This window comes from Rattus norvegicus, chromosome 11 (assembly GCF_021556685.1).
Source record: "Rattus norvegicus strain SHRSP/BbbUtx chromosome 11, alternate assembly SHRSP_T2T, whole genome shotgun sequence".
Lineage (NCBI taxonomy): Eukaryota > Metazoa > Chordata > Mammalia > Rodentia > Muridae > Rattus > Rattus norvegicus.
The window spans coordinates 88,347,290-88,369,207 of NC_141544.1; the positions used below are offsets into that span (position 1 = coordinate 88,347,290).

Here is a 21,918-nt window from a genome sequence, read left to right on the forward strand (position 1 = left end):
GTTTCTAGACTTGACGTCCTGTTGTAGGAGGGATTCTTGCCTTGGACTTTGGTACAGGAAAGAGACTATCCTCGGTAATATGAATTCTGGAAAGTTTGCTTTTATATTCTATCTGTTCTAGCTAATTTCTACTGCTGTGACAAAACACTGAGCAAAGCCAAGTTAGAGAGGGGTTTATTTGGCTTCCTCTTCCACATCACCATCCATCAGTGAGAGAAGCCAGGACAGGAACTCCCACCTCTCCTCAGGGAGTAACTGAAGCAGAGACCATGGAGGAAACTGTTTATTGACTTGCTTCCTCTGGCTTGCTCGATACCTTCCTAATACCTACATCTACCTGCAATCCACAGTGTCTGACTCTTTTACATCAGTCAGAGAAAGTGCCTAACAGACCATTCTGATGGAGGAAATTTCCAGACTGAAGTGTACTTTTTCAAGAGACTCTGGTTGACAAAAGCTAACCAGTACACTACGTCTTTGTTTGCAAGTTTGCATAATTTACTTTTTAACTTCTCCCTATCCCCCAATATCATGAATCAAATACAGTTGCCAGACGGTGGTAGAGCTTTTAATCCCAGGACTTGGGGGGTCAGAGGCATGGTGAGTTTGAGGCGAGCCTGGTGTACAGAGAGAGTTCCAGAACAGCCAGGGATGCACAGAAACTTTTTCTTAAAAAAGAAGATCAAATAGAGTTACAGAGGGTAGAGAGAATATCTTTTGTATTGTATGGACACATCACCTGTCAATGAGAAAGCCTGTCAATCAAAAAGGCCTATGGGTTAGGCAGGAAACAGAAGGTGGGATATCCGGGAGGGGAAAGAATTCTGGGATAGAGCCAGGTGCAGGAAGATGTGATGACAGATGCAGGGTACTTGGCAGAATGTAGATTAAGTAATTGTGTTACCGAAGTTATGATCTAGTCAGAGAAGAACCTAGCTATGTGGCCAACGTATTTGTAAATGTATTTTGAGTCTGAGTATTATTTCCAGGAGCACGAGCTAGGAGGAAGAACTAGACATAACTTCGACAGCAGAACATATTGATCTTAGGATCCTTAATTAGTATTTGTTGGACCTGAACAAAGAGGAGAATTTGACGCCACAGGGGAACTTGATGTTAATCTTCCACAAATCAAGTGGTGGTGTGATTATTCTTACAAGTTCCATGTTTGGATTTCTGTCTAGATCTCCCAGAAATGCAGAAACCACTAAGCTGTTTTCGTGGAAGTGGATCCAAAACACGACTCTTTTGAAGTCGACTTCTCCATCCTTTTCCCACTGAATAGAGGCCAGAGAGATAAGCATTTCAGTTTTGCTCTAGACAGACAGACACAGCATCAGTCAGGAGCCCTGCCAGAAGTGGGCAGGCAGTGCCTGAAGGATGATTCTGACAAGGACTGAAAAGCATGCTGGGCCACATTTAGGCTACACTAGCAGCTGAAATGCAGGGTCCAGTGACAGAGGTGTTTCTCTCAAGGTGATTTGTCTTCCTTTTCTTTTTCTTCCTCTGTGGGGGAATGAAGGAGTGCTGCTTGCTAGCTTGCTCTTCACGGCTTGCTCAGTTTGTTTTCTTATGCAACCTAAGACCACCAATCCTAGAGGGCATCACCTACAGTGGGCTCAGTTCTCCTACATCAATCATTCATTAGTAAAATGCCCTACAGACATATCAAATGGAAGCAACTTCACAATTTAGGTTTTCTTCCCAGGTAACTGCAGCTTGTGGCAAATTGAAAAAATAAAGTGCTTTGCTCAAGGACTCTTGAAGGTTAAGTGACAGTGCTTGTGAAAGACACAATAGTCTGGTATGATAGACTGCATTCCCATGGCAACCATGCTTTCTGCTCCTTATATTACCTGGAGAATGGTTACCATTGTTTATTTACCCTCCTCCCATCTTTGTTGTTTAACAAAATATGGGTCTTCCAAGGAAAGGAGTTAGAACGTCTCCATGACAGGAGCGCAGAGGTGGAATGTGTCCATGGTTTGTTTGGTTTGGAGTTTTAAAGCTCCATCAAGAATGAAGGTAAGCAGGGGAGTGGAGCTACTGAGGAAACTGGGACGAAAATGAGAGTCTTGGAATGTGGCAGCCCTGTTTGATTTTAAATGTAGGTTAAATATTAATCTTTCTAAAAAAAAAAAAGTCCCTTCCTCCTCTAGGAAGGCCTTTGTCGCTTACTGTCTGATGCTGACAGGCTGTTGACTGGCCTTTCACACTCACTTGGGTGGAAGAAGAAATAAAACCTCAGATGATCCTATTTGTGTAAGAAAAAAAAAAAGAGTCTCCCAAACAACTCCCTTGTCGCCAGCATCAACACCGGCTGAACACGGGCTGAGCTGTTGCACAGCGAAAATTATTCCTTTCATTTCAAAGGCATCAGATGTTTGGGGCAAGCAAAAGCCCTGGCTGGCTAAACACGATCAAAATAAACTAGTATCACATTTGCTTATGGAAAGCGTCGATTAAATCTCCCGCTGGAGTCTGAGTAGACTTTCTGTTCCCTCAGAAGGTTTCATGAGAGGGAAGTCGGCTCAAAAGTCTAAGCTGACTTGGAGAATCTAAGAGGCATTTGAAGATCGTCCCTCTCCAGAATTCCTTTCTTCTGAGGGAACCCTGTAGCAAGTGTGCCTGAGCTCATGACTTATAAACAGAAGTCAAAGGAAACCCGAGCTTCTGGCAAGATCCACTCCAGATATAATAAAAAGAGAGATGATTGGATGGTCTCTTCAAGCTTTTGGATGAGCTCTCTTGTGCTTTGGCTGTTCTTTGAATTCGTAAGGAATGGGGATAAAAAGTGGAGCTCCCAGCTCTCAGTTGTTACCTATCTTGGCAGAAATGTCAATAGTTTCCAGGAGTTCTTGTCTCAAACCTTAGTATCTCTCCCTCTCTCTCCCTCCCCCTCCCCTCCTCCCTCTTGCTCTCTTTCTCCCTTCCCTCTAATCTCCCTCCCTTACTCCCTCAATACCCATCCCTTCCTCTCTTCCTTTTCTCTTTCTTCTTTACTTAATTCATTTCTTTCTTTTACCTTCGAGAAAGCAGTTCATGAAAACACTATCACCCCGTGTTCTGTGACATTCAGTATACTCTCTACTCCTTGGTATGTGCAATCAAACATCTTCTTCCTTCCATGTCTGTCCCTGTGCTGTGAGACCTGTGGGGCTCACCTTCCTCATTTGTATATGGGAATTGGCCAAAGCTAGCCATGCCAAATCGCACTCTGTCTCAGAGCTTCTAAAGTTCATCTTGATTCTTAAGGCTTGTTAAACATTTCTTGTGGGAGACTTGTCCTTTATCTTACAAGGCAATCATTGTTGCCCTTTGCATCTACCTCATAGACACCAATTGTATGATATCTCTACCCACCCAACCCCCTAAGGTTGACAGTGAAAACTGTCCCCATTGTCAATTGTACCTGGGTGGGCACACATTTCCTGGCTGAGAACGGCTTGCTGGCTTTCAAATTTGTTAACTCCTAGGTCTGAGTGGGCCTGGCTCGATTCTATTTAAATGCTAGGGTCTTTGCAGTTTTTGTTGTTAACTTAGTTTTTGATAATATGATAAAGTTCAAGAAAAGCTAGCTATAAGAAATTAGACAATGAAATGGGGAATCCTGTATTAAGAGCTTCAGCATTGGCACATAAATTATCAGAAAAGCAAATTTGGGGTTTCATCACAGATCTAATAAACTAAGAACCATAAAATGGGCTCAACTTTTTTTTTATCCAACTTTAAAAGGCATATCTTGGGCTTGCTGCAGAAAACAGGTAGTAGTACAAACCCCTACTACTCCAGAATCCAAGACTCATGAACATGCCCATATCACATATAGCCCACAGAATGTAGTGGCTATTCCTGGTTGTCAACTTGATTATATCTGGAATGAGCTACCATCCAGAATTGGAAGGCTCACCTGTGATCCAGATCTTGAGGCTGGGAGATACAAGTTTCTGACCTGGATCTTGGCATGGAGATCTTAAGGCATTAGTGGCAATGAGAAGTTTAGGCCCAGGCAAAGTAGTGTACACTTTTAATTCTCAGGAGCCTAAGACAAGAAGACCTCCGAGTTTAAGGTCATCTTGGGATGAAACAATTCCCAGATCTAGGTATGGTGCTACACACCTTTAATCTGGGCCACACCTCTTGCTGGAGACCTAGCTAAGGACATGGCCAGCACATCCGTTGGAATCTAATTCTACAGAAGACCAGCTGAAACAACCAGCCTTGTGGGACTGAGAAACTACTAGGTTCTTAGACTTCCAATTCACAGCTGACTATTGTTGGGGAGTTGGACTACAGACTGTAAGTCCTAATAAATCCCCTTAATATAGAAAGACATTCTATATGTCCTGTGTCTCAAGCGAACCCTGACTAATACAAAGACTTACTCCTCAGTATAAGGCATTTCTAAAGACGGTAGTTTTCAACCTTGGTTTCAGAAAAGAAACAACTGGGAAGCTTCTGCAAATCCCATCGGTTCGGTGGTCATCTTTGTTTGGGTTTCCTCGCTATGAAGAGATACCAGGACCAAAGCAACTCTTACAAAGAGCAGCATTTAAGTTGGGGGCTGGCTTACGGTTTCAGAGGTTTACCATCACCGACTTGAAGGGAAGGATGTCCACATCTAGGAAGACATGGGTCTGGAAAAGGAGCTAAGAATTCTGTGTCTTGATGAGAAGGCAGCCAGGAGGATGCTCTGATTTCGTACTAGGCAGAGCTCAGACAAAGGAGGCCTCAAAGCCCACCTCCACAGTGACGCACTCCCTCCAACTGCTAAAATAAGACCACACCTTGTGATAGTGCGCTCCCCATGGGCCAAGCACTGAAACGCATGAACATGACAGGGCCAAACTTAATCATTACTACCCTATACCAATTAAATCAGAATACCTCAGAGCTGGGACCAAATATAAATGTTTATCAGATCCTTCCAAAGTTTTGAAAAAATCTGAAGGGTTATTAAGTGAATTATCTACCATATGTTGTAGAGAAGTACAACATAAGGTTTAAAAGACACGTCACAACTGGAAGCCAGTAGGCTGTTTGTGAGCTATGAACTATATAGGCTTTGAATTCGGTCCAGGGTCTTCTCTCTCAGGTTTTCTAGCTCTGTCCTGCCAGAAGCAAGCATTTTACCAGAGCACACCGACTTCCACTTAGCATGTTCTACAACCTTATTTTGTATCAGCCTCCTGTGTTTTGCATCCATCTCTGGTAGTCACCGTAAACTTCCAGAAGGAAGGACACTGCTGTAATCACCTCTTCCTTCCCCCATCATCCATACACCAGGGGCAGGCACTTAAAGACATTGATTTAGTGCCACACAGTGCCATAGGAATATCTATGATGTAGAGCTGAGACAGGTAAAAGCATCGTAACATTGGATCTGTCTCCCAAACACCATCTTCTATTCCGTGTGCTTCAAACCCTTCTCCACGTGCGTCAATGATTTTTAGACTCTGGCACCTCTATCTGAACAGTTCATGACCAGGAGAAAAAACTCTATGCGAATTCTGGAGCACTGGCCATCTGAGGCAGGCTCTACACTGGCGCTTTCCCACACACAGAAATAGACAATTTTGAGAATTTTGGTAAAAAAATTAATATGTACATGAATCATTTTTTTTCAGTTATGTAGCCAGAGCTGTTCATGGCCAAAGGAGTAAGAAACTCGAAAAGAACAAGGGAAAGGTTGTGACACTCTGGCCACCTCTTTGAATGGTGGCCATTTCACACAAAAGCTTTCTTCGGGCAATTCCGGTCAGCCGGACAATGTATGTGGCTCTTTCACATTGGTCATCCTTCCAGGGGCCCAGAGACTAAGGTGAGATTCCCACAGACAGTTCCAGACAAACAGAATTCCATAGAGCAAGTTGCAGGCTAGACTCCAGAGTCTAGCACACTTTTTTTTTCCTTTTTCTGAGAGCGTGGAGCCAACAGACAGAAAAGAGGGGAACACCTTGGCTAAGAAGGTATTTATGACCCAGCAGAAGGGGAGGAACAGGAAAGCCTCCAGCTAGTTCCTTGACTCTGGCAGCTGTTTCTGTCAACGTTCCCACTTCTAGATTGATGTGCATTGCCTAAATCCGGGGTACTGGGTTTGTTAAACTGACTCTTTGTTCAACTCTCACAATACGGATTTATGTCTCAATATCACTGGACATATTGGGCATTTGGCTGCTTTGGAAGAGGTAAGTAACGGAGGCCCAGTGCACAAAGCCGCACATCTGGAAAACTTCCAGAGGCAGAACTTAGGTACAGCTTCACTCTCCTCCAGCGGTTTGAACAGGAAACTCGGATTATTTATCGTTCTTGCTCACTCCTCACATTCAGTGAGAGAACACATCCACACTCAGCCACAGGAGAAGGCAAGAGGGCGACTGACCCTGCCCTACAGAAGGCGGGAAGCTTCTATTTTTGTGACCCAGAGCTACGTCCATTTTCTGCTTATTCTTAGCTGCATAAACTTGAGCAAACCACTTTCTTCTCAAACCTACTCAATTGGCCAGAGCTCCTCCCCTTCTCTAACACTTTTCAACCAGACTGAAATGGCCCTTCGTGCTGTATCTAAGGGTGACTGTGGGCCTCACTTCCCCATCGTCTTCTGCCATCCACAAGGGACCCCACACCCAAAACTTGTCGCCTAGGGTCCGCCTCTCCCGGCGGCGCTAGCGCTCAGGCAGCTGGAGCGCGGCTCGCAGAGGCTCGGCGGCAGGAGGAGCGTGTGAGCTGGAGGCGTCCCTTTAAGAGCGGCCAGCCGGGCGAGCCTCCGCCTCCAAGACCGCAGCGCTGCCGGCGGTCACCTGGGACTGTCGTGCAGCAGGACCGCGGCAAGGCAGGCGCGCTAGCTCTCGGAGCCAGAGCGGGGCTCGAACTCGAGGTGCGGGGGGCAGGCAAGGAGCGCGACTGTCCCCCTCCACGGGTCCGGCGGAGGATGCGGGAGAGCACGTGGGTGTCGCTGCTGTTGCTGCTGCTGCTGCCCGCGCCACAGCGAGGCGGCCCCCAGGACGGTCGCGGGTCGCCGGAGCCGGAGCCAGAGCGCGGCCCGCTGCAGCCCTTCGACCTGCTCTACGCTAGCGGCGTGGCTGCCTACTACAGCGGCGACTACGAAGGTGCGGTGCGGGACCTAGAAGCCGCGCTGCGCAGCCACCGGCGCCTGCGAGACATCCGCACGCGCTGCGCCCGCCACTGCGCCGCGCGCCGCCCGCTCGCGCCCCCAGGCGCCGGCCCGGGAGCCGAGCTGCCCTTCTTCCGCGCGGTGCTCGAACGAGCGCGCTGCTCCCGCAGCTGCCAGAGCCAGCGTCTGGGCGGCCCCGCGTCCCGCCACCGTGTCAGCGAAGACGTGCGCAGCGACTTCCAGCGCAGAGTGCCCTACAACTACCTGCAGAGGGCCTACATCAAGGTACTGAACGGGGCTGAGCCCATCACCAGTGTGACCCTTCCTAGGGTCCTTCCCGGGGTTGGGGTGGCGGGTAGTTACTGCTCTGCAGTCCATCCAGCCTTTCGAAGTGACTCTGTTTTGCATGCAAGTAGATGCCCAGAGACTAGATGGAAGGGGACAGATCAGCTTTGCTCTGTGTCTCAGTCAGCATCGTCCTCACTCGCACAAGTGGGCTGTGCCAATAAGATCATATCAAAAGTGTCTTTCCACACTTCGAGTGGTTGCGGTCCACCTAGACGCTAGAGTAGCTGGAGTAAATTCATTGACAAAGCCCACTGCTGATCTCCTTTTGGTGGTCCGTCCTACTTTGAGGTCTGAACTTCTGAGTTTAAGAAACAGCCCTAAACGGTCATAAACGTTATTTTTCTTCAACCATAGAAAAGCAAGGGGGAAAAGGTGTGGAAGAAGAATGCTTGAGGCTGTGTGAGGCAATCTACTGGAAGTGCAGATTTCTTTGGTACTGCTTCAGATTCCTGGGGTTCCCCCTGTCCAGGACTACTTCACCTCACATGCACAGTGCTCTCTGCTTTTACCACGTCTATGTAACTTCCCCGAAGTTGCTGTCAGGAGGAATACAATCAAAACTGGCATATCCCAGACCCGCAGTTCAAAAGACCTTACTAGATGCATAGCAGACAAAATGTAGAATGAATTCCCCAGTCCCCCACTTCCACAGACTAATGTTTCTCCGGGTCACATTTCTTCCTACGTCCTGGCTTTCTGACTCAATATATCTAGATCTTTCCCACAGCGGTGGGAGGAGTTAATAAGGTCACAACAGAGAACAAATCTTAGAGCTCCAGCGTGCTGTGTACACGGTGTTGAAGTTAAGGAGTTGACTGGTTTGGGTCAAGGAGTGAGAGAAACACCAGAATTCCCTCCAGGATTTGTGTGTTGTTTGTTCCCATGTGCGTTCCAATGGATTTGCTAAGACGTGTATATGTATATGCTGCTTTTTAAAAGGAGAAAGGCACGTTTTCTCCTGTTCTTTCAGAAATCAGTCAGTTCTGGGAGAGGGACCACTGAGAACCAATAGCAAAGATATTCTAAGTTGGTTTCCAGAGCTTCTGGCCCCTATGTATGGTCCTCTTGGGAGTCTCAGATGTGAGGGGAGATGTGGCCATTTTATTGATGGTTCTGTAGTACACGGCAAGTAGATTTTTCTCTTCTCAGGAAGAAAAGGAAAAGAGAGGGGATATATACTCATTGGGTCCTGTGAAAATAATTACCATGCAGCCAGCATGTGGATCTCTGTGATTCTGTAGGTATATATTTTCATGTGATATTAACATTTATTTCTCATTCCTGTGCCCCTACGCCCTGATTGGAGGTCAAAGAAGATGAAGTGATAAGCTTAATAGTCCCTTTCTAATGACTTTGATTCGTATAATTGACAAATTCTGAAGAAGGAAATATTTTACCCCTATAAGAATTTGCTCATTACCACCTACAGGATGTATTAGATTCTTTTCTCCCCTGTGCTCCATGGAACTCTAAAGGTAGCCTTGTCTTCTAAGGGACACACACACACACACACACACACACACACAGACACACACACACACACACACACAGACACAGACACACACACACACACACACACACACACACACACTAGTACCACCATCATATAGACTAAATCTCCCCAAAATAATAAAGACCATTCTTGGGCTGTAAGAGCTTTGGACTGTAGGATATTCACTAGCAGGGTGAGCAGCTCTTGTGTATGAGTTCATGCTCCTAGCGCCATGTATAACTGGGTTGATATAGTCAGGAAGTCACATTTAACTGAATTGCTTCTGATATCTAGGACCCAGTTTGCACTTAGGCCGGATATAACTTGGCAGAGACAGGAGGCTTCTCAGAGTTAGGAAAGCACAGCCATTCTCAACTTGAGGATACACATACTGTACTCACTTTCAGGAGTAATAACCTCCCACACCCTGGATAATGAGTTACTGACGGCAACAGATCCCTGGTGCTCATGAGTTGGACAGTAAGAAGAGGCGAGAATTGTAAACTCTGACACTTTGCACTTAACTCTCATTTTTTGAGAGTTGAAGATTGGAATGCCCAGAAAGAGAAAGGGACTTGCTCCTTATCCCCTGAGTGACCTTAGTGCTGTATGTTGATGAAGTGAGCCCAGGACCTGGCCAGAGTCAGTCTGAGCTCTCAGGCTAATGGACTCCAGCCTGTGCTGTGCCTAGAGTCCATGGTTGGCTCTGGGCTCTGTTGAATGCTGGACTAGCAGGGATTACCCTGAAGCCAGATTTGGACAGCTCCAGGGGTGAGCACGTCCTCGTTCCCTGAAATCACAGGTACTCTTCTTCAGTACTATTGCAGCCAGTCAGCCCAGAAGCCTGGCTTGCGGGAGAATTGAATAGTTGGATAGTGATAGTCCTACCGAAGCCTATTTTATGTTTGTATGCAAAGGCAGGGTAAGACTCATCCAATTATTTTGTAAGATACAATTTATAGGCCATAACCCAAACCCTATACATTTGACAGTCCTTGTAGGAGTGCATAATGGTTTCCGTTTGCTACTGCATGGAGCCAATGTCGTCCCCTTTACAGTGTCCGACACTTTGAATCTTGGCCTTGCTATTCTTCCTAGGGAGCTTGAAGGTCCAGGAGTAGGAATAGCTTGGAGATTGAAGTCTGTTGTATCCTATGCCAACTTTCTATTTTCCTGTCTGTGAGATGGGGAAATATGCTACATGCTTGATCTGAGTTCAGTTTAACACATTTCAGAGCCTGACTGCTAACAAACACTACGGTGCCGTTATTAAAGGATTCTCACTTCTTTGCCTGTTGAAATCATCACTATCCCAACAGACTTTTCCCCGCCTACCCTCCCTTCTCATCCAATGATAGGCTTCACCTTATCCTGGACTCGCCTTGCTGCATAATGACATCATCCTACAGGTGGGTGTCTGTGTTCCGGGGTGTCAGTTGGTGTGAAAAGTGACAAGACTGATGGATTTCTTACTGTTTGACACTTAAAAGTTCTGGCTGTTTTTTCAGGCCCTTCCCATCCTATACACTTAGTTGGTTTGATTTGTTCTCTCTCTCTCTCTCTCTCTCTCTCTCTCTCTCTCTCTCTCTCTCTCTCTCTGTTTTAAATTGACCTTTCGTTTCTATCGATTGAAGCTGCACTCCACCCACTGTGCCTACATTCTGAGCATTTGGGGCGTTTTAAACAAATGTAAGGGAAGACTAAATAATCTTATCTGTGTCCTGCCTGAATCCTCAGTCTTGAGGTTTGCTCTGATCCTCTGTGTTGCAATGCTAAATCCTATCCCTGGCACCTCAAGCAATGTTACCTGACCTTGCTCCTTAATTTAAAACTATGGGTCTTATAAAGATGCCTGTCCATGGGCAGAAGAGACACAAGGGAGGTTTGGGTTCCCGAGCTTGGAGTCAGAGGAGTGCGACCAGGAGAGAGGGCAGAAGATAAAGGAGAGGACACCATGGGGTCGATGAGTCATGAAAACATGCCCATGAGGGCTGGCCAATAGAGTGGCCCGGATGGAATATGGAAAGGTGTATCTTGGGGTTATTGGCAGGAGGTAGATATAATAGCATAGAGGGTACGTACCTGTCCAGCTATCGCTCTTTTGTCTGGGAACTGATGAACCAAAGGCAGGGTAGAAATCCCCAATTACAACACATCAGGGATGATTTCTCCTCATCTCTTCCACTGTTCCTTGTTGCTCAAAAACAAGGAGCTGCAAACTAGCTAGGTTCTTTATTGGTTTCTTTACTTCTTACTTAAAGCAAGCTTGCTCTTGCCCGTTTTATTCTTGAATTGGTGCATTGTGAAACTGGGCCTTTGTTTTCCTTCCTGGGATTAAGTGGGGGTGGGGGTGGTGCAATAACACAGGCAACTCTGCCTCACCCTCAGACATCTTCAAATCCCTTTATCTTGGACCATAATCTATTTGTGGTTTACAGAGACGAAGAAAAGTCATCTCAATTTATTTGTCTACTCCAGCTCTGGTTTGTAGCTGCTTTCTCTTTCTGGACTGAGTGCCTTCAAAGAGAAGTAAAAGCCAGATCAGGATGCTTCCTATGTCCCATGATTCAGAAACCCTGGTCCTGACCGGACATTTCAATCTCTTTTGGGGGTTTATAGAAACATGCACATTTGTCCTTCCATTATTTCAGGAGATATGGTTTTATCTTCTTGCAAGATTATTCTGAAATATTAGTTATCCTTCAGACAATGAGTCTACCCTCCCTTTGTAAAGTCTTTACTTTTTGTCCTTGAATCATCAAATGGGTCACCACCCCATCCTATGCCCTATTCCCTACACAGTGACACTCACTGTGTAGTCAGTTGCTTGGCCCTGTGTAGTCATCCTGGTTGTTTCTGCTCTGAGGTGCCCTGTGCCTGCAGAGACAACCTAGGTCTTCACTAGTCCATCCCTGCAGCCGCTGGGCTCTGCCAATTCAATTAGACTTGAGCAGCGACTAACTACTTACAAGTTTCCTTCCTTCTCAGCCTGGGGCATCAGGAGTCCTTTACAGGTTTTAATCAAGGGAAATAATAAAACTGCCTTCCATTTATTTATTTATTTATTTATTAATTTATTTATTTATTTATTTATAGACTCCATATTTTTAAATAGACTCCATCTCTGGGAATCAAATAGATTTTTGTCAGATGATGTCAGTGATGAGAAAACGTCAGTTTGTCTTCTGGGTGGGATTGACACACTGTGAAATGTGAGCTCTGTCTTGTGACAGGAAAACACTGATTTGGTGTGGCGGTGGTTCTTTTGTAATGATAACCAAATGAGAAAAATGTGCATATTTTAGAAGCTTCTTCTCAGGGCTGAGGGACTCCAGGTGAGCTTCTTCTAGTTAAATATCTGTGTTGGGACAGGCAAGTAGGGGAAGTTGTTTGATTCTAGAAACGCAATCCAGGAAAGGCAGAGAGAAAATGTTTTGGTCTAGAGGATTCCCAAAGGCCATGAAGAATTCTAGCCCCATCGCTTAACAATGTCACTAGCCCTGGATTGGCATAAACATGGAAGGTTGGGGTTTATAATACAGGCATCCTACGGTCTAGTACTGTGTCATCTTTTCAAGTTCCACATAAAGGGCATAACTGCTGTCGGAGGGTGTCCTGTGGAACCTGTGGTGCTTCAGAGACAGAGCAGACCGAAAGCAAGCCTTCCTCCGCTCCCCCTCCCCCTTGCGTTTTTCATTCCCATGGTACGTATTTCATTCAGCCAACCGTCACAGTTGTCTGGTGGAAAATTTTGCATTTCTCATTAGGAACAATAATTCTTTTCTTTTTTTTTTCCATTCCATGTTCTTCCACAATTCTTTTTCTGTCTTTTAATTCATCTCCCCTTTCCTGTTGTCTAACTTCCTAACTAATTTCTACCAGGCCTGTCCATCACTTGCCAAAAGGACAAACAGGAGGCTGCTTTCCACAGAGTATGCTGTGTGTGTGTGTGTGTGTGTGTGTGTGTGTGTGTGTGTGACAGAGAGAGAGAGAGAGAGAGAGAGAGAGAGAGAGAGAGAGAGACCTTCCTTCTTTGTCCAGTACTACAGACTGTTGGGAGAAGAAGCTAGGTAGCTTGTACTCTGTTAAGGTGATCCTTGGGGGAAGAGAAAAAAATAATACAAATCAAAGTGGACAAGTAGGCAAGGTCAGGTTTCTGGTTCAAGTCAAATGAAAAGCACAGAGCCTCATACTTTACAAGATTTACAGTTGTGAGCCTCTCTCATGAGTTTTCCCTTTACTCCCGGTTCCCTATGAGTTAGTTGTACTTTAGCACAGACTGGAGAAGATCGTCGCCATGTCTGCCTCTTTCTGCAGCTCTTCATGTCGCCCGCACGGAACACTGTGCACCAGTCAGCCCTTTTCCCAAGGAACGAATAAAGTGCACGAGAGGACAGAGTTGCTCAGATTGAATTCAATTACATAGAAGAGCCAAGAGTAGAACAGAAGGGCCCAGATTCCCATACGGCCTACACCCACCCAGGGTCCCAATCTTCACATCCAGTACATAAGTGGAAAACGGCACATTTATAACACAAGGCCCACAGTGTAAAATGCCAGACAAGGTAGAAATTAGAGGATTATTTTTATACCCTTCCTACCTGTTGTATTTAGGGTACGGAACTCGATCCTGGAGGTAGTAATAATTTCCATAAGCTTCACTCCCCTGCTCTCTGAGCTTTTGTGATTAAGTAGATGCACCAACTTCATCGTTTAGGTTCCTCCAGTACTGAGATTCTGGGCCAAGGCTCTCAAGGAACTCTTGTCATGCTGGGAGTTCATGGGTACAGTGGTGTCACATTTAAAGGGCTGTTCCTGAACTTTTGTGTCCTTGTGAAAGTTCACCAGGAAGGGAAAGTCACATCCAAGTGCTGAGCAGGAAAAACTGGCTGTCACAGAGGAAGTGGTGCACAATGAATCCATTCTAGAATGCTTCGTCTCCACGAAGCCATCTTTGATTTGAGCAGTGACTCCCAGTAAATACGAAGGAGTAAACAGAGGCAGGAGGCCCTTCTCCACACCAGTCATCTCTTCAGCTTTCTGCAATGGTGCCCTGCCTCATTCACGGTGGGGCAGAGTCTCAACAATTCTGTTTTACAAACAGAAAATAAACCCCCAAAGAGATGGCAACTGCACAAATTCATGCAGGAATTTAATGAGAAAGTTGAAGCCCGAGGTCTCTGGCTCCCACCTCTGTGACCTTCCCATTGATGCTGTCCACAGACCACACACCGAAGATGCACACGATATAAAACTAAAGAAAAAGACGTAGCATTTCGTGTACACTGTCTGGTCGGTGAGAGTCTCTAGAAATAAAAGCCGCACTCTCATCGTGCAGCGACCTTGCATGTCTGACTTTTCAGTATAGTCATACTATGTTTCTGGGGCCAACTCACCAGTCAGACCTGGGTCAGTGCTGCTCCCTGCTGAGTGAAGCAAGGAATCTTTTCTAGATGAGAAAGGAGGGAACAGAGCCAGAAAAGGAGAGAACCAAGATGTTAGTTTCCAGAAGTCCGGGCTATCATAATTACCCTGCTGGAATTCAGCATCTGAAAATAATTGATTTAGGTTTTGGGAAAGTGCCAGGACCCTACTGGGGATCGCAGCGTCACTGTGCCAAGACTCAGAAAAGGGCGGGATAAAGGTAAAAGATGCGGTGAGCAAATGAGTAAGAGACGGGGAAGCATGAGGAGTTAATTGAACCAATCTTTCTATTCTGGCTCGAATCACTGTGAAGACGGATTACTATTCTTATTATTCCTGCTCAAATGCTGACTGTTCGTTCAGCTTTGCCTCTGCCCAGATCGATAATCTTGCATGTTAAAATCAACATGCAGCGAAGAATCGGGCACAGAGAATTCCTCTGCCACCAGATTTGCATGTAAAATTTACCTTAAATGATGTTATCACAAGATTAATCCAGTAGACCATACAAATTATTCCCTAATTGAAGCAAGACATGGTTCTTAATATTTTAAGAGTGAACCGTGGATTATTCTCAGATTCTAATAGGTGCCCTTTACAAACGGCATCAGGGACAAAGACTTCCGCAGTGATTCATTGGTTTTAGAGGATTACCAAGGGGATTAATTAAACAGTGGACCCGAGACAACTTTCAGGTCAGTAGATTTGTAAGTCTTTCAACATTGGCTTAAATGTTTAGGGAAGAAGTGTTCTTCCTAGTGGAAGGCTTTCCTTTTTATCTAAGGCTGGTGACAGCATCTCTGCCCCTTAACTACTTAGTTGTCAGTAGCGCATACCCCACCCCTTTTCCGAATAGTACGACAAGCACAGAAGGTTCCTATGCATTGTAAAGTGCTTCAGAGGTTCCGGCTACCTCAGCGTGAAAGCAAGACTTACCCGTATCGGTAATGACTACACATAATGGTTAGAAGATCTCAAGTCATGTTCTGACAGAGGACACTCGAGGCTGTTATACCCACTGATAAATATTTATGAAAAAGTTTGGCTATATCTGGGCATCCCACCGAAAGGGAAATCATTGGAAACAGACTTTCTTGTTTAGGTGAAGAGCACTGGACTTACCTGCCATGGACAGTTCTGTCTTTCTGCCCTAGTTCAGATTGAAGGACAGAACAGAACTTGGCATTTTCTCTGCTTTCCATATAAATATGATTCAGCATATTTTAGGGATGCAAATGAGTATCTCTTAGTTGTGAACTCTAAGACTTCAGAATGTGTGCAAGCACTATGTACACACACACACACACACACACACACACACACAGTACATATCTTTCATCTTGGAAGTTACCCAATCAGTATTCTACTGTGACTCTTTGGTTTCTTGGATTTAGTCATGTAGCTAAGCCGGCCAAGAAAAATGAAGTCAACTTCACAAGTTTTGAAGTGTGGAAAATCAAATGTGTGTGTGTAGAGAGGATGGTGGTGGCAAGGGAGGGAGGGAGGGGAGGAGAGAGAGAGAGAGAGAGAGAGAGAGAGAGAGAGAGAGAGAGAGAGAGAGAGAGAGAATATATAGAGATCAGGGAAATGAAAGAAAAGAAATTATGAGGTGTATGTACATTGAGGAACAAAGCAAGCCAGGTGTCTGGGACACGAGGAAGCTGCTCTGAGCAGTATGTGGATGTCGTGGGCTCCAGTGTGCCGATCTCCATAATAAAACCAGTCATGAAGAGGCAGCCATGGGTTTTCCTTCAGTCCCATTTCACCACAGCCCCTGTTCCTGTGAGGCACTTCTGCCCTGGTGAACCCAGACCAGCGAAACCAGTGTCCTCTGAAGAGGAACAAAGCCCTTTTGAGGGAGATTCTACTTGCTCAGCATATGTACAAAATGTCATAATCCCTCTCCAGACAGCAAAACAAATAGTTCAGGGAGATTCACCATACCCCGCCCCCAAAGAGTTAGCTATTAACTTTCATTAGAATACCCTTCTTTTCCAATCAAAAAAAATTTTTTTAAAAATTGAGATCTTTCAGATGCAGCTTTCTTTTTAGGTCTTGGAGCTAGGAAGAATGACGTATTTTATCCATCTTCAAGAGGGAGCACATGCCATGGCTGTGAGGGAACAGTATACAGCAAAGCAGTTGAACAAACCATGAAAAACACTTACCACAAACAGACAAACAAACAAACAAACAAACTCACATAAACACCTGGCATACAAGTAAGTTAAAAAAACTAGCCATTTAAACATTTTGAGAGAACAGAAGGAATGAGATCCTGTAAGAAGCAGAGAGAAAAGAGCATGTGGAGAATTTGTTTAAATAAATAAATAAATAAATAAAGGAAGAAAGAAAGAAAGAAAGAAAGAAAGAAAGAAAGAAAGAAAGAAAGAAAGAAAGCAAGCTGTGTACAATGCTTCAAACTCAGACTCTGAGCTTGTGAGACTGAGGCAGGAGATGAGTTCCAAGACAAATCCTGTCTCCATAAACAAAGCAAATACAGTGAGATAAATAAGAACACAAGTGTACAAACTTAATTTGATGGGTCACTTTTCCTAACGGATGTGTACTTCTCTGAGAACTCAGATGGGGAAGACCTAGAAGGAGTGGAGGAAGTGGAATATATAATACGAAATATTGTATATTGGAATGTACTATATATTAAAAACTCATTTCTACTAAAATAATCTTGTGATAAATAATATTTTAAAGAGAATTTAACTTGTAATTATAAAACATATTACCTCAAAGCCAAGCCCGAGTGGATTACAGTTTCACTGATTATTTTTAAATTTGTGAAAGGAGATGCCATTTGCCTCTTTAGGCTTCCTTGGAATATTGGAGGAAGCTATTTTCCTTTTTTATGGCTTTTTGTGAGTTTGTATCTTTATGAAGAAAAATAATCGTTGGCTCACAAACTAATGAATGGATGAAATGAGAAAGCGTTTGAGAAACCTTCTCAAGAAAGACACATGCAATGAGGGGAAAGGGGACAACACAGGATGTCCGCTGTGATACTCTGAGGGATGATCAGAGGAAGACCTTCCATTTCTGCAGGCCTTAGAGGATCCCCTACTTTACCAAAGTAATCACGCAATTATTCATGTACTATAAAAGGTAAATACATTTGTAAATACGTATGTAAAATTACATATGTTTGCACACATATATAGTCATTCAAGTGCTCAAAGAATCTTTTATGAGTGTGAAACAAAATCAGACCGCAGTACACACCCAGGACAACTGAACCCAGAAAACTATCTCATATAATCTTCCTGATACACGTCATTGGGCAAACAGTTTATAAAGAAACCCAATGTGCCCAAACAGGCATAAAAAGTCATTGAAAACCAACATCCAGATTCAGCTTTGAGCCAGAGTCTGTTTACAGAGATAATTTATTAGCAATTGTAGATCCAGGGCATTAACTCTTACTGTGCTCCTGCTCTGCTGTAGTTCTTATGTGCATTTTCCTGCGAGCTTCAGATGGCTGTTCTAGTGACTCTTCACAGTGAGGCTGCTGAGGGTGGATGGTGAAACAGTGCACCTCAGGTGGTACAGCTAGTACTGAGCTGAGGTGGGATCTGAAGTATTAACTGGGTTTGTGCACTCTTTTTACCTCCTGTAATTTATTTACTTATTCACTTTACACCCTGATCAATCTCAGCACCCCTCCCTCCCCTCCTCCCAGTCCCACCCTCACACCCGCTACCCCAGAAGGAAGTCCCCCTCCCATGGGAATCCACCTACTCTGGCCTATCAAGTCACAGCAGGACTAAGCACATCCTCTTCCATTGAGGCCAGACAAGGCAGCCCAGCTAAAGGAAGGAGATCCAAAGGCAGGCAACAGAGTCAGCCCCTGCTCTGATTGTTAGGGAGCCCAGATGGAGAACATGCTCATACACGCTTTTTACAAAGTGAGTTTTCATGTCAGACTGTGTCTAGTTGGAAAAATAGTCTCACCTTTATAAGTTGACACTGTTAAAACTTTGATTATAGGGCCATGAAGTAAGTTCCTGCCTGGAAAAAAAATGGAGCTAATAATACATATGTTACAGAATATAAGGGATTCTTGTGTATGTGTATATATATATATATATATATATATATATATATACATATGTTACAGAATATAAGGGATTCTTGTGTATGTATATATATATACATACATATATATATATATATATATATATACACATATGTTACAGAATATAAGGGATTCTTGTGTATGTAACTTCCAAATAGAGGATAGACTTATGAGCAGACAGAGAATGTCTTCACTGTTTAGTGATTGCTCAGGCAAATTTTGTCTGAGGAAGTGGTTGCCCGTGCTACAGGCAGAGAAGCCTGGAGGACACAGGGGTACCTGGAGCTGTTTACAAGTTGAACACCCCACTCATATCAGCCTCTTCATTGTTACCACAAAAACACTCTTCCTAGTGGAGAGTGTCTGGGCCACCTTCCTAATTTTAATACTTTCCCTCTGTTCCCTACGGCTGTCTCCTACCATCTGATCCACAATGTCCTTCAGACTGTGGCCTCTATTTACTTCATTAATGAAGCAAGGGCTTTGCTCAAACATATTTAGAGCTTTCTTCTGTCTCACATGAATAGATAACATCTCTTCCATGGACCATCAGTTCTTGGGAATTTTAAATCCCAGTCAGTCAGTCTCTTTCTCATGCCAATCTCCTGTACCCATGGGGAAAGCTTATTTTGGGAATGAGCAAATATCACGGGGTCAACTGCTTCTTGTATAAGAGGCAGGTAATGAAGGAGTCAATCAGATAAAACTGCCTAGGCCTGACGAAGGAACTGCGGCTTCATTCCCAGCTCTGTCACTAGGGTTTCTCTCTTACCTGTCAAGTCCTCCCTTAGGATAAGATCAGCTCCGAGCCAGATGGTCTATAAGCACGCTTCTAGTGTCTCTGGGCTCCAGAGTTTCACGTTGTTTAACGTACTGGTTTGTGGAACCGAAAGTGTACGAATGGGAAAAATTAGATGAGCTAATAGTTCATGAAATACACACTCAAAGAACAGACTTTCTAGTGTACCTGTCATTCAGTCCTCACCTTTGGACAATGAATCATACCAAGCAATGTTTGCAAAGAAGACACACTAGTATTCAAGTGTGTGGCGCTTTAATATGATAACGATGTAGGCCACTTTCAATAGAGATAGAGCTAGGGGGATAACAGAGCGATGGCATATGAGAAGCTGTTGAGTCAGGTGAGTAGGCTAGCAGAGGAAAACGGACAACCCAAAGCATCTCGGTCACCATCCGAGACAATGACCTTTCGTCTTAATGACACCGAGGAATCAAAACACTGGGGCTGTGCAACAGGATTCAGAGACATCCTGTCTAATAGGAAATATCCCTTCCCCCAACGCTAGCATATGTTCTAAGATAGGACAGGGTGGCCCAGGAGGACTTCAGACACGAGCCAGTCACATGCTAACAGGGTTGTCATATTTAGATTCAAGCATTACAGTGATGGCAAAATAGACGACATTTTCTAATGTAGCCTTGGTTGGACTCTGGTTATAAAATTTGACCTTCACTCATACATTAGTCTGTCATTGTAACTTTTATTCTCCTCTAATCATTATCTCCAAGGCTTACTGCCTCCCTCTGCTCACCTAGGCCTAGTCCTGAAAGCTTCTAACCTCCATGCAATCTAATCCAGGCCTAGAATGTTTCAGCCTCTGAGACTTGCTGCTGAGTGAACTCCCCCTTTCTAGTTCTTTCCAAGGTCCGCCTGGCTGGTTGAACTCAGCTGTTCTGGCTCCAACTCCTCTCCAGTCTGACTGACTCAGTATTGCTTCTTCTCTCGGGTTCTCCTGAACTGCTTTCATTGCCCTCAAACTAGCTCTAGGAATCTTCTCTTCTTCTAGGAGTCTAATCTTCTTCTCATTCTTTGGCCTGTTCTATCTTTACCTCTGTCTAGCTTGTTCAACCTGTCTCTGTGAAATTCTCCCAGTAAAACTGCCTCTCTCTCTCTCTCTCTCTCTCTCTCTCTCTCTCTCTCTCTCTCCACTTCTCTCTTAGGCAGCATCCCTTTCCTCTCTTCTCAAGAGCTGGTCATATCCTATTCTGTCAAATCTTTTTCTGATTCATCACTTTGTCTGCCATTCATCTATACTTCGATTTCAAACATAGGTGCTTTCTTCTACAAACTACTGTTACCTAAATCATCTTGGATTAAAGTTGTGTGCTAAGATTGTGTCTGTATTCCAGCCAGAGGGATTAAGGGTATTAAAGATGAGCTACACCATAACTAGAAATAGGTTTTTCCAGTAAACACAATCTCAGGGTTTACAGAGTGATCAAATATCCTGCAACAATTGTCATTAAAGACTTCAAATTGGAAAGGCTTTTAGTTTTATATCTTGTTTTACAAAGTCCAGTAAGTATGACCGTAGACCGGAGTCAGTAGGTAACCTACAAACTTCAAACAAGAAAGTAGATAAACAATTCCAGACTTTTAAGCACTTACAGAGGCCAGCCTTCTCAGAGAAGCAACAGGAACCTCCTGGATGAACAGCATTGGACCTTTGGCCTCTGACTCAATCTCTGATAACATCTAACGTAGTTTTAGTCATTACAGAGACACCTGGAAGATTTAAGTTGAATGCTACATTTCCTGCAGTTGACCAAAATGTACCTACATAGAAACGGAAATGTGTATAAGCCTCTTCAGAACAGACTAAGCAAACCATTCCTATTCTGATTTCCTTTCTGTTAGGCAGGAGCCAATGTATAAACTTTGAGGTATGATGAAAAACTACGATTAAACTGCAAATCTTTTTATCAGTACCAGTTGTTTATTTTAACATGCAAAGGTGACCAAACAGATAGTGAATATGAAAATTTTCAAATGATGTTAGATATCGTTAAATTGGATCTTGTTAAAGGACAGTTTAAACCATCAATAGACAGAAGTTAGTAAAAATTAATAGTGCATTTGCCAGTCTGTATTTATCTTCTAAAACATTTCCCATAGCTCCAGTTGGTAAAGAATGGATGCTGGATCCCAGCATGGGGCTGAGTGGGAGTCAGTAGAAGGAGGGTAGAGTGGGGAAGTCTAACAGGGAAGGAACATGAAACAAAATTCTGGCAGGAGGTAGTGGGAGAGTGATACTAGAAACCTGGGCTCTCTAAACACCATGTTGACAGCAACATGTGTTGGCACACCCCATTTCCCCAGGTTATTTTGCTGCAGTGTACTCTGGCGGTTTGGAAATATCAGAAGCTGCAGCCGCAATGATAAACTCGTTCTGGTCCTTAGACAAGAGAGGGCATGTTTAGATACTTTCCTTTTCAATCCGTTTAGCTGGTTTTTCTAGGTGACAAGCTTCTCCAGGTTTAACAGACATGGAATCGAAAAGGAAACAACCTCTATGGTCATCTGGTGCTGTGGTCCTTAGCCACTCCATGTCCCCCACACACACTGTAGGTTTTTTTTCTATGATTTGACACTGTGTTTTGTCCACAATTTTTAGCTGTACTTAAGAGAAAATATAGGAAAAAGTTGGTTTG

General features: G+C 44.2%; 1 protein-coding gene across 1 annotated transcript in view; it reads left to right on the forward strand.

Moving 5' to 3' along the window:
• The first annotated feature begins 6,778 nt into the window (after positions 1 to 6,778).
• Positions 6,779 to 21,918, forward strand: part of P3h2 (prolyl 3-hydroxylase 2) — a 141,360-nt gene continuing 126,220 nt past the window's right edge. Inside the window, 1 exon segment of the mRNA NM_001025627.1 lies at positions 6,779 to 7,399. Coding sequence (NP_001020798.1) covers positions 6,932 to 7,399 — 468 coding nt within the window. The 5' untranslated portion in view covers positions 6,779 to 6,931.